This window comes from Crinia signifera, chromosome 9, assembly GCF_055691185.1.
Source record: "Crinia signifera chromosome 9, ASM5569118v1, whole genome shotgun sequence".
NCBI lineage: Eukaryota > Metazoa > Chordata > Amphibia > Anura > Myobatrachidae > Crinia > Crinia signifera.
The window spans coordinates 71,324,556-71,338,739 of record NC_139225.1 but is presented as its reverse complement, the minus strand read 5'-3'; the positions used below and the strand labels follow the sequence as shown (position 1 = coordinate 71,338,739).

General features: G+C 42.2%; 1 protein-coding gene across 4 annotated transcripts in view; it reads left to right on the top strand.

Annotated features, from left to right (window-relative positions):
* Positions 1-14,184, top strand: part of NLGN3 (neuroligin 3) — a 105,235-nt gene that overhangs the window by 73,587 nt on the left and 17,464 nt on the right. For 2 of the 4 annotated variants that reach the window (XM_083159193.1, XM_083159194.1), the window contains exon 3: positions 11,979-12,038. The exons of the other annotated variants lie outside the window; for them this stretch is intronic. In XM_083159193.1, the coding sequence (XP_083015319.1) occupies positions 11,979-12,038 (60 nt within the window). The remainder of the gene's footprint in view (positions 1-11,978; positions 12,039-14,184) is intronic. 4 annotated transcript variants of the gene reach the window in all.

The following is a 14,184-nucleotide window of genomic DNA, read 5'->3' as shown; positions in this document are numbered from 1 at the left end:
TGCCTGCTGCATGCTGTGTGTCAGCAACAGTGGGTGCTGTTTGCTAATCATGCCTTCAGCACAGTCTCTCCTGACATTCCTCAGTTTTTTTCTCTGCCTCAAATCCAATTTCCCCTAATGTTTTCCATCCTCTGCACTCCATAGAAAGTAGATTTTTCCTTGTCTACTCAATCCATCAAATATTTTTTCTTGCATCCAAACATCTACTATAAATACAGTATTGAGCCTTTTCCAGTTTCTATAACCCCATAGTACAGTAGTTCCTTTTGCCCTTTTCCTATACTTTTGTTTGCCTTATGTTTTCATAAAATCATCTGTTGACCATTCCCCGATGTAATTATCCTCATGTATACCCTAAGCCTGTCACATCCAGTTTTTATTTTCTTTTAGTTCCTTTATGTTTTAATTAGATGTTTAAACTCCTGCACCACCACCCCCTTGGCTTGTGTTTTGGACACCCAGTTGCACTGACTTGGCTCCCACCTATATCTACCTCTGCTATTTTAGTCGCTCTGTTAAGTCCTTCCATTTCAGTAACTTAAAAAAATGTCATCCTGTCTTGGCAGCCATGATTATTCTCCCTCTGGTGAGACCCTCGCAGCCCCCTCTCAGGCATCTGGTTACCATTGGTATTCTCTATATTTTGTTTCCCCTGCCTCCAGTTGCTTATTGTTCTGAACTGACCAAATCTGGCCAAAATTCTAAACCGCCTCAGTTCTGTAAATGTATGGCTTCTAGAAGTTTCTCTTTGTCTGTACTTGTGTGAGTTGGTACCTCCTCCATTTTGTATTTTTGTTGTGGTAGTTGCATTTCTGATCCTAAGACACTCCTCTGCTGCATTGGTCACCCTAATCAGATCCATATTTTATATCTGACTCAACTTTAATGCAGTCATTTCTTTTTTTCATTCGGTCATTGTTTTACATCATTCTTTTTTTTATTAATCGCACATGCTTACCAGTCTTGTTTTTGTCAGTGCTTTTACTTTAATGTCTACCAGTTCTGGTTGGTCAGTTTACTAATAGGCAGCAATGTTATATAGCGACGGAAACACAGTATTGCTCACTGACCCATACTTTGTGCACAGCTCAGTTTCCGATATGACATGTTCCGGATCTCTGCATAAATAGTTATCCATTAAATAATAAAAATATAAAAGCATTTAGAATTTATAAATCATAAGCTGGTGTCACATTGTAAACTATGATTCATCTGAACATTCCCCCTGGCTGTGAGCAAAGTCCAGCTAAACAATAGTAGTTGGGATGTAGGTTATTATGAGAGTAATGAGATTTTCAATGCCAAGGTTAATGCTTACCCCTTGGGAGGGAGGGAGGGAGGGGCGGGGGACTCTGCATGTTAAATAATGGTGATCTAACAGTATTATTTCTGTCATTTAGAACTGTGCCACTGTTGCCACATAAAAAGCATTCATTAAATGCAACACTGGCTGAGGTGGCTTAGCCGAAAAAGTTGTTTATCTTTTAATAAAGTAAACAGACAATTACATCTATCAATGTTATGCCAATCACTGTCCTTTAGAAACCGTAGGTGGTACTGGGAGCTGCATTCAGATATTCAATCCTTAAAAACTTTTTTACTCGGCTTCAAACTGCAATAGTCTGCGCTGGTTTCCTGTGTGAGCCGAGCAGCTGTGGCTGCTGTCACGCTTCATGAAAGTCCCAGACCCTTTTTCAGGTTGCTTTGCAGCAGGTGCACACACCCAACACAGTGGGCGCCAGGGGCATACGCTGGGCGTTCTCATTCTCCCGGAGAGGAGACCAGATGCTACGAGTCAGGGGAGCGGGACGAGGCTAACGTCACCAAGCCCCGCCCCCATGACAGGCAAAAGCGGCAATTTGCGAGTATGCCGTTTGGGGGAGGGGCTAAAAGTATGCAATTCGTGTAATTTTAGCTCTGCTTCCTCCCCACGTTCCCACGAAATTCAGTCTTCAAAGCTGTGGAGAAGGTGGGTGCGAGGACTGTGGGAGAGTTGCCCACCTGCCCGGGGAAGGTGGGGGAGGGAGACCCGATTTGCAGGAGCCTCCCGGCCATTCCGGGAGGGTAGGCAAGTATGGTGTATCCATTTGCATGCCCTGCGTGTGGAGCATGCTTGCGAATGGGTGGTGCCAGCCAACCATTAACAAGGTGGGGTTTGGCGAATTCGCAGCCATGCGAATCAACCAGAATATCCCGCTTAGTGTTGGTTGTTGGGCTGAATTTTGTGCCCACCCAGGCATATATTATAAATAGCATATCTGTATACTGGTGGCAGTAGGGTATATACATTTCTGGCACATGCCGGGCTGAAAGGGCTGAAAAGCTGCGCACACCCTCAGTTCACTCGGACACATTGGACCTGATAATGATTTGATCATGTCAGCTGTATTTGTGCGAGCATTGCATTCATGGGGATAAATGCTTTTCTTCAACCATATCTAGAGTTGCACGCATCTTTATGGTGCACTGGTCACTATCCATATACTGTACGTAAGGGGCCCATACACGGGGCAAATTCAGCCCCATGCTGAGCGATGTACTTAAGCACAGATTGCTCCGCACACATACGATGCACCAGCAATCTGTGCCTACCACTGTTTTCCTATGCTTACTAGGCTATCTATCTAGGTTACACAGTGCAAGTACTGTCTATCTGAGTGGGCGACGGCAGAACGCGGGACCGCACATTGCCATCGATTTAAGATGTTCACACGGGTAAATTTACTAAGATGGAAGGTCTATTGAAGATGAGATGTTGCTCATAGAAACAATCAGTTTCTACTTCTTATCTATCTGGCACCTTCTATAGGATAAAAGATAGAATCTGATTGGTTGCTATGGGCAACATCCCATTTTCAATAGAAGATCACTTAGAAATTAGGAATACATTGCTAGATGTGTAGGAACCTTGAAGGTGCCCATACACGGTACAACGGTGCTCTGCGATGCGCACTCCCGCGGGCATCCCATCGCACAGCACATAACATAGAGGCTCTGCAGCCCGTGCTTTTTGAACTAGGTCCCGATCGTACCGCATGCAAATCACTTGCGATGCGATCTAGTTCGATACGCACGGAAATAATTGTACCGTGTATGGGCACTTTTAGTTTGATATTTACTGTAGACCAGGGCTGCCACGAGAGAGAGAGAGAGAGAGAGAGAGAGAGACCCTAAACTGCACACCCTGGACATATGAGGTGCTACCTGCTGAGACCTGTAGTGCAGCAAGCAGGTAGTTTGCAGGTGCACACTGAATATAAATGCTAGACCTTTTAATATCTTTGCTATATTGCATTGGAGGTTATTAGCATAATGATGGCCATTATTATCGGCTTGTCCACCGCGTCCAGGTTACCTCAATAGGACAAGTCCCTAACACTACTCTGAGACAGGTCCAGGGCACAGGACCCCCCAGGCCAGCCCAGCAGAGCCACCCCATGGCATCACATTAGTGTGAAATTAAAGTGATAGTAAAAGGGATAGGGGAAATTATATGTGATAGGACTTACCAAGGTAAGAAGTAATAATAAATGTGAAGGGTGCTACATATATATTAAACAAATTAAAGGGGTGATGGAAAGAGTACGATATGATGCCATGGAGCAGCCCAGCAACAGCAGCCCAAAGAGCCCTGCGCCCCAAACACAGTCCCACAGACTAACACTCAGCATATATGTATAGTAGGACTTACCCTCATAGTGCCAAGCTGAGGTGTGCAGTCTTGAATGTTGGGACTCCAACCTGATTAAAAACAAATCTGGGACAGGTGGGTGGGGTGCTAGATACAGAAGTACCAACACACTCTCCATTCCTACGAATGGGGTGCAAACAGCACCCACACTTCCCAGGTTGGAGTGTAGCGGCCTGTGACCAAACACTCTAGTAAATACATTATTGAGGGGGCCGAGCACTCACTACAACAAACTAATTCACCTTAACATTCAAATAATCAATTAAATAAATAATGGGGTTTTAGTTCATGAATTGATCAATGCATTTAAGCAAAGCTGGGCATAGCAGGCACTCAGTCACCTCCTCTTTGTTGCCACAGGAGCATCTCCCTGATGCGGCACTGACTCCCCTGTATAGGCAGTGCTGGCTCCCCTGTGCAGCGCCATCGGGTATCCTGGTCTGTGATTTGGGGGCGGGTGTCCTCCGGCTGGCGGGTGTCCTCTGGCTCCTCATCCTCGGTCGACATTGTCACGTCGCAATTGTTGGCTCCTTGCTGTCAGCTGTCCTGCTGCCCACCGCACTGCCTGCTTTAATGTCCGAGGCAGGCAGCCCGAGGCAGGCAGCCTGCCGATGTGATAGGGATTGGAGGCCGCCGGCCAGAGGGTAGGGCCCGGCTGTGGCCAACAGCTGTGTAATGAAGAGGCAGGGGGGTGCTGCGGGCCCTCTCCTCCTGTCAGAGCGGCCAGGCCCAGGACACTTGTCCCCATAGACCCCCCCCCCCCCCCCCCGTCGGCGGCCCTGCTGTAGACTGCGATGTTTTTAGGTTTACTCTTTTGTAAAGCGTTTAAAAATAAAATACAACTATATTTCTCATCATTATTAGAGCGCACACTTGCACATTATGTGCTTGAAAGCACACATATTTATATTCTTTGCAGCCTGTATTTGCATCAGCAAAACTTCACAGAACCTTGCATACATGAGAACAAACATGCCCTCTCAGTTGCAGATGTAAATGATACTTACAATTCCGCATTGTGCACTTGAATAAGCCTGCTTCCAGACCAAGATAATGCTTTGTAAACAGGCATACATTCAGCTTTTACATTTTATTGTCATCAATGGTTAACATACCTCAGTGGTTTCCAACCCTGGTCCTCAAAAACCCCCAACAGTGAATGTTTTCCAGATCTCTACACAGAATCACTGACATACATGAACAAATCAACAAAATTTATTCATGTATACATTTTGTTGAGAGGGTGGTAAATTGCGAGTAAAATGATTGGTCTATGTCTAGTCTTCAATGTTCAGCATCTTGGGAGACTTGTCTCCTCCAAATTACGTGATGTTTGCTACAGGTATGTTGCCCTCAAATAAGCAATACAGATCAATATTATGTCAAAACAGCTGACCGAGAGGTAGTTTTTTTCCTGACAAAAATCATTATATTAAATAGTATGATTGATAGATAAAAAGATTTTAAGGGTACAATGATCTTATGTTTTATGGTTTCTTTATTTGTTTATGTACAAATAAAGAAACCATAAAACATAAGATCAGGGGTTAAAGTGAGGGGGAACGGGGTGGATCTGAGTTCCACCACCTCTACTGGTGAGGTGGAACATTTTAACCTCCACAGTAATTCTTACAGACAAGCATTCTAGTTTGTAGGAGATGCCAAAAACCCTACCACTGGCCCTGTCTTCCTAATGGGGGGAGAGGAGGGGGTGTTATCAGGTGGCATAAAGAAATTAGTTCCCCCACCTCTGCATGACCACTTTATGACCTGCATAAGATCATTATACCCTTAAAACCTTTTTATCTATCATTCATACCATTTAATAGAATGATTGTTGTCAGGAAAAAAACTACCTCTCGGTCAGCTAGTTTGACATAATATTGATCTATATTGCTTATTTGAGGGCAACATAGCAAACATCACGTAATTTGGAGGAGACAAGTCTCCCAAGATGCTGGACACTGAACACTGAGTAGACATAGACCAATCATTTTACTCGCAACTTACCACCCTCTCAAGAGTCTGCTACAGTGCAAATACTGAACCACACAACAATTCCAATAACACATGAAAACATTGTCTAACTGACAATTCGTCCAACACCAAAGGCTCTACTTTCTGAGAATTCTCCACCCAAATTAGTGTCAAGTCATGGGAATAAAATGAATTCCACATTTCTCCAAAAGAACTATCTACTTCTTGATTTCTACTTGATTTCTGTTTGATGCTATAACTAGGAAGACTTCTCACAAGACTGGAACATGGCTGTGGAGATTTGCAAGCACTAGAGCCAGCATGAATGATCTCAGGCAATGATAATGGCTGATAATGATCTTGCTCACAATCGGTTCTCAAAACTTTCTTTGAAGTTGTGCTTCCTTTCACCAGTTCAAAACTGACCATAGACCTGAACGGATTCAGTAATAAATCCCGGCGGCCGAAATACCGACGCCGAAATCTGGACTGCCAAAATCCCAACAAGGAAGGGGGCCATGGACCCCCCCTTAGAGGGAGAAATTGTCTGGATTTTGATGGTCGGGATTCCGGCGTCGGGATTTGTACTGCCAGGATTCCGACCACCAGGATTTTAACTCCATCCGACCTGAATGATGTCTGGCCAATCCACACGATTTCGACGGGTCTAGCGACAGATGGTGCTGCATGTAGGATCTGTCGGCTTTCATTGCGATCGTAAGCAGATTGTATGTGCTTTTAAAGCACATAGGACCGCTCGTTCAGTCGCACTTACGACCTGCATACGACCTGCATACAATCAAGTCATATGCAGATCGTTCAGGTGTATGACCACCTTTAAACCTGGGAGGCATTTGTGACAGAGTACACCCATGGCACAAAATCTATCACTGACATTCTAATACGGCCATTTTGCACAGCTTTATGACCTTTACGGTGGTCCTGTGTCTGTAGATATTTCAGACAACATGTGCCGATAGGCGGTATTTCATGCCCTACCATCCATTAGGCCATGGAGGGAGAATAGAATAGTGCCCGAAGCCGTGCCAGGGGATGCAGTAAACTTTGAAGGTGTCCATGTCGACATTCAGGAAAAAACATGAAAAACTCACGTCTACCCATCATCGACCTAATTCTTGTGTCGACCTTCCAACCTTGTCGACCTTAGCCATGTCAACCTATTTCACGTGTTCGCCATGTTGACCTTCTGTGATCGACTCAATGAATGTCGACCTACAATGTGTGGACCCTATGACCCATACCCAGCTACCCCCCCCCCCCCCCCCTCATATTGCTTTATGTCCTCTTTTGTCTTATTAGAAGACTACTTGCTAACGGGCATGAGTCACACACTAAGCTTGAAAAGTGACAAAATGGACAGTGATAAACCACCAGCCAATCAGCTGCTAACTGCCATGTCACATGTTGGTTTATCACTCTCCATTTTATCACTTTTTAAAGCTTAGTACAGTTTTTAAGTCTGCACGTGTGTCCCAATTTTTAGCACTCAGATATGCAGAACAGAATCTGACACAATGGCCCTTATTCAGATCTGATTGCAGTACAAATTTGTTTGGAAAATGGGCAAAACCATGTGCACTGCAGGTGGGGCAGATGTAACATGTGCAGAGAGAGTTACATTTGGGTGGGGTGTGTTGAAACTAAAATCTAAATTGCAGTGTAAAAATAATGCAGTCAGTATTTACCCTGCACAGAAACAAAATAACTCACACAAATCCAACTCTCTCTGCACATGTTACATCTGCCCCACCTGCAGTGCACATGGTTTTGCCTATTTTCCAAACACATTTGTACTGCGATCAGATCTGAATAAAGGCCAATAGGTGAAATTTAATAGGATGAGAGATTCAGAAAGTGAGAGATTTTGGGAGAGTTTTCCCATGTTTTTTAAAGCAGCAATCAATTATATGGCAAAATCAACCTGGTTTTGCAGTTTAATCGATTGCTGCTTTAAAAAACATGGGAAAACTCTCCCAAAATCTCTCACTTTCTGAAACTCTCACCCTATTACATTTGGCCCCTGGTATGCAATCTCCAGGTTTTTTTTTAAAGCGGCAATCATTTACACTGCAAATCTCTCACTTTCTGAATCTCTCATCCTATTAAATTTCACCCATGATCTGTGAAGTACAGTGAGTGTCCCTGGGACGTTACATGGTGCACAAAGATGCACAACTGCCTACACAGGAGGCCATATCCAGACAGAGGACCTGCATCTGCTGTCAGTGGGCATTACAGAATACACAAAATCAGCCGTGTTATTATCATAAAGAGGGAGACGCGGCTGCAGCAAAAGACACTGTGCCTTTTCTATTTAAACTTTCTGCGGCTGCTCTCCACAACTTTTATCAATGACCAGCTCATTTTCATTCATCTCTCAGTCTTGGCTGTTGTCATTCTCTGTCAGTTACTGTTCCACAAACTGCTGTTTATTTCGGACATTTAGTATTTGAATAGAAAAGCTGCTTGTCAGGATGAAATATATTGTTTATATGTGGAGAACGTTATTTTTGGATCATTAAATACTAGTATCATTCTAGGGCCAGGTTCCCACGCTAAGCTTATGCCTTCCCTCTCATTACTAATACTCTGCTCTTTGGCCTTAGATCTTGTGCATTCCTTTTATTTTTCATTTCTGAAAACTTGTTTCTAAAATTTTCTCATTTCATTTTTTTTTTACATTTCTTTTTCATTCTCAACAAGCAGACGACGGCTCATAACTACAATTCATTACTGTTTTAATTATATTTACTGTACATATACAAATTCTAGTTACTGCTTGGAGCATTAATTGGTATCTTGCTATATTACAACACACTATGGTCTTGAGGGTCGAAAGATCATATTTTGTGGTCTTACAATCCTCAAAAAGGGGCACATTATTCTTAGTTTCACAAATAGAATAAAAATAGGCATAAAATGACCTGTGCATTTTCACATCACACTTCCCAAAATGCACCCACATGCTCCTTACTTGCTTCAAAATGCCACCACATTCCACACAGACTGCCACATGCTTTAAAATACTATTGTAAAGGGCAATGGAATCTGCTGCACTACATAAGAGACTGTAAATAAATAAATAACCCCAGGTGCCCTCAGACACTCATGTGCTACCAAAAAGTCCACATGCACTTTGTCTGTAACTCCCCCAATGCCACTCAGATCTTAATACATGCCAAATAAACCACCCCACAAGCACTTCACATGTCTCAGACCACCCCACCTGCCTCTCGCATGCCAATTAAATCTACCCATATTTCTTTGCCACCTTCCGCACTTGTCTATAAATACTCACTAGTACAGCTGTAGCCTAGAGAAACGAAAGCGAGCATGTTGGGCACTTTCTCCTCTTCTTCCTTCTTGTGCCTGTCTCATTAGAATACAGATGTGTCTTCAAACATCTAACCTCAATATGCTTGGCACAAGTGAGCTGGCATGTCCTGTGCAACTCTGCCAGCGTCTGGCATTCTTTTTGTTGCTGACATTGCATTCTAGTTGCAGCGCTATGCGACTAGGTTCCACCAAGAGACTATTTTGACTATGTATGGGATACCTATATACATGTGAGTGACTGTGGGGTAGATGTATGAAGCAATGCTAAGGGAGGATAAGTGGCCCATGGCAACCAATCAGCTGCTCTGTATAATTTTATATTATGCAAATTATATATGTTACTTCAGTGCTGATTGGTTGCCATTTGCCACTTCTCCTCCCTTATAACTGCTTCATACATCTGCCCCTGAGTCTGTTTATGAAGCAACCGGTACTTGGCATGAATAACAGCCATCCTAGCATTTTTTATGCATATTTGGAGACTCAGGGTTAAATGTATGTGATAATATGGAGAAGTTACCCATGGCTACCAATCAGCTGATCTGTATAATCTTATAGTATGCACAATGATAAATGTTACTTCAATGCTGATTGGTTGCCATAAGCAACTTATTACTGCTTATTACTGCTTCATATATTTACCCCTCAGTCGCAAACAGATATACAAGTGTCACGTATGAAATTGATTACCCAGTGCTGGTGTGTCCTGGTTACATTGTGTTGAAAATAAGACAATTTCTACCAACAAGAGACGCCAGACATTAGCAGATTCTCCCAGGACCTGGCATGCCACGTTGGGCTGTTTGGTGTGGCTGCAGCAGGTATGTATGAGGACATATGTGGTAGAACAGGTGCACAAAGCCAGAGAGCTGCAGTCAGTGCCAGCTCTTACTCAAAAATGGCCTGGAGAGTCCACATGGCAAGTGGATGAGTGATATCAACAATGACAGGGTGACAGCTAGGATATACAGTAGGTTATAATAATATATAAAAGAGTAATCCCTATTTTAGCTATCCATTCTCTGAAGGCAGATTTCCACCTTTTCATTTCATTGCGGTGCATGCTTTTGTGTCAGCCTCTATTTGAAAATTATATTGTTTTTCTCATGTACAGTATAACAAACACAGTTGCTAAAAAATATATGCTGCTTACTCTGGTTTGTTACTTCCCTGCTATTCCCACTAACATTTATGTGCTTGGTCACCTTTTAATTACACAGGTTTTTATCACCTTCCACTAAAATAGTCAAGTTTTCCTATTCTCTATGTTTCAATTCACAGTCCCTTTATTTCCTCTGTGACATCTTATTTTTCCTGTATTCCCCCGTGTATTTTATTGCATTGTGATTTCACCCATTTCAGTATTTTAGAGTTTTTACCTATTTTATTGGCTTGATTCTGTCTGTTCCTCATTGCTTTTCATTGCCTTTCTATGTTTTAATTCTGCCTCCCTGAATACAGACTTATGTCCCGTACTTCATCTCATTGACATTATTACCACTACCTCATCCCTCTTTTTTATTTTAGTGCTTTTTATTTTTGTTAAGGTGATCATTTATTTATGTATTATGATTTTCTTGTACTTTTTTGATCAATATAATTTTGTGTCACTTTTTCTTACTGCTCTATTTTTATCGAGGCCATGATTCTGTTGCTTTACTAATTTCTATCAATTCATTCGTTTTCCTTTGCTTTCTTTAATGTGACTGCTTTATTTCCCATAAGTTTCCCCTTGCATCATACACAATTTGGTCAGGTCAATTACTGTATCTTATTTCTATTTTAAATGTTGCATCAGACTTAATTATACTACTAAATTGGTGTCTTATTGTTATTGCCATGAATATTTGTCCTTTTTTTCTCATTTCTTTCTCATTTCTTTTCAGTCAAGTTGACCTATCCCGCATTGACCATTCTGAATGTTTCCTCTACCCATTCTTCCAATCTTAGTCCTAATAATGTCTCATACAGCAAACCTCCTCACTTGTTTGGTGACTCAGGGGTAGATGTATGAAGCGGTGATAAGGGAGAAGTGATAAAGTGCCTGGTACATTATCACCAGCCAATCAGCTCCTAATTATCCATTTTTAATCCCAGCCTGGAACTTAACAGTCAGGAGCTGATTGGCCGGTGATAAAGTACCAAGCACTTTATCACTTCTCCTCCCTTTTCACTGCTTCATACATCTACCACTCATTTACCAAGAGTCCTGTGCTTTTTAGTTGTCCTTAATAAACACTGAGAACCCATTTCCTGGCTCTATCGTCTTCAGTTGATTTATGTTACGTCTCTCCCTCAATCTCACTGTTGTCCTCCTTAAGCACATTTGTTTTCTCACTTTTTTAGTCTTAAACTTGACTTTTTACTCATCTAGTCCTGGCCCTTCTGTCTTTTCACTTAACTTTTTTGTTCACTTAGCGTCAGCTTCACGCTCCTCACCTCATTTTTCCCTTACCAATATTGTATCCTGTTCTTGGTCTGCAAAAGTTGTTTGAAATCTAACCTACCTTCTCCCCTTGGCATCAAATACTTTTATTCTGGAAAGTCCTTGGTGAATGTAATATTTGCCTTTGTGGGGATTCTGGTTCAAACATTTACAAGTACCTACATTATGATTTCTGGGAAATTTAAGTTGGGAGAAATTTATGTCCCTCAGATTGCCACTTAGCATCTCTCATGGTATACGAAACAGAGAGCTGCTCAGTGTTATATCTACAGTGTTATATTAACTGTCTTGTAGACCCCATTACTAAGTTTTATTAGTAAATTGCCCTTCACGAGATGGGAGAAGGCTGCATGGGGCAGAGACCCACTTGGGTCACCTGGCGCTTAAAAGTTTTACTCCCTCCTCTGAGATTTTTTTGAGGGGGAGCACAGCCACTTGGGCTTGCATGACCCCCACCCCCAAGGATAGAACCTCCTGTTATTTTGGAGTCTTTTATTCATTTTACAGTAAAGCGGATTTCCAAGGAGTGTGTCCGAAAACCCAACAAGAAAATATGTAGGAAAGGAGGTATGTAATCCTAAGGTGTGTGGCAAGACCAACCACCCACCAAAAGTCAGCGGGGACAGGACCTATCCTCCCCCAGAAAGAATGCGATGGTGTCAACCCTCAACCATAGAGAAGGGCGGAGACAGGACTGTCACACAACCAGAGAAGCACTGACACAGTAGCTAACCGTCAAGATGAACAGACTCTCACAAGACGAGCCCACAGAGACAGACTTTGTGCTAACTATTTAGATATGGAAACATAATTACAGAGAAAAGTGTGAATATAGGTGTAGAGGACATTTAGCTTAATTTTAAGAAGTAACACCCGAAATTAGGCAAATTCAGAGCAATCAATGCTTCATATAAACTCAATGGTTGAAAACTGACCATGTTACATAAAAGTGAAAATAAATAAATGTGTAAGTTCTGACACAGTAACATAGTTAATTTTGTATTAAAAAGGTGTAGGATCTCTATAGGAAATGAAAAGTGGCTGACTTATTTGAAATTAAAATGCAATACATAAAGTACTTCTCCTGTGTCTTACACTATTACTAATCTGACATCTAGATGTATCAAGTTTCATAAAGTGATAAAATGGAGAGTGATAATCAGCCAGCCTATCAGCTCCTACCTGTCATTTTTCAAACCCAACCTGTAACATGACAAGTAGGAACTGATTGGCTGTTTATCACTCTCATTTTTATCACTTTTGAAGCTTAATACATCTGGCCCATTAATTGATGTGGGAACAGCTCTTATACAATTTTTAATTTGCCCAGTGCGGACACTCATTGCCAGCTCCAGATGAACACAAATGACAAATGTAGTTTACATCCCATAAACTCTAAATAGATCCCAATGTTTTTGTCTGTAGTAGGGACATGTCCTGTGTACATTATCAACATGCTGAACAGGACATTGCCAATTGTGATGCCATGGACACAGTATTTTCATATCATAAGTGCAAATGTTGAAATGTACAGTCAGACATTTCCCTTCACTGTCAGGCTAAACAGGCTGGAGATAAATGCTGACTGACTGCTCTGGGCTATTGCACATTTCAGCTTGTAATGATAAATGCTCCACATTGTAGTCAGCAATTGGCAGTGACCTGATCAGCTAATGTAAAGTTATACTTTGGTTCAGTTTCTGTTGGACTTGTCCTGGTGTTGTTGGTTTAATTGCTAAATACTCTATCTGTGTGTGATGTCTAACCAGTCTCAGTCAGACACAGAACGTCTCTGTACTGTATGTTGCTCAGGGCTGCTGTTGTGTGTGTGCTCCAAAATGCATATTTATTTGCCTACCATCCTGCATTCTGCAGGAGTCTCCCTGAAATAGCTGCAATCTCCCTCTCTCCCTCATTAGTCTAGCAATCTCCCTCATTTCACCTAGCCAACATTACACTGTTACATTTTAGGGGAAAAAGAGAGATAGATACATTTACATTGAATCATCAGCACTATTTCCCAGCACTTTAGCAAGTGTATAGCTCTTACTAACTGCTTTGGAGCTTATCTACATTTGGATATAATTAATTTTAAAAGATTCTAAGTGCCACGTTCGCAATCTCTTCACAATCTTTTCCTACATGGAAGTAGACACCCTTTGGGTGGAGCATGTCATTTGGGTGGAGCATGTCACGCCCCCTTAATGGGACACAGTGTAAAATTCTACTACCAACTATAATCTCCCTCAAACTAGTTTTCAAAAGTAGGCAAGTATACCAAAATGACATGTACAACTGGTTATTAAAAGGTAGCTGTGCCTTATTCTTACCTCAAATAATTAGATTTTTAAAATATAGATTTCAATTAACAAAGGATCTGACTTTCAGTATCATTCATATACGCCTACAGCAGGGGTGGGGAACCTCAGGCTCGGGTGCCGTATGCGGCCCCTGTAGCCGGTCTGAGTGGCCCTCCCACCCGCCTGCCAGCTTTGCTGGAAGTCAAGTAGAGGGGAATTCTCACGAGAGGTTGGTAGTTCTCACAAGATTCCTCTTAATCAACAGCAGCCGGAGACTGCCAGTCCTAATCCGCGGCAGCCGCCGGAGTGTGGGATGGCTGCAGCAGCACAATTTGTAAGATAAATTTTTACATATGGCTCCCCGAAGGATTTTTTCCCCATACAAATGGCCCTTGGCACAAAAAAGGTTCCCT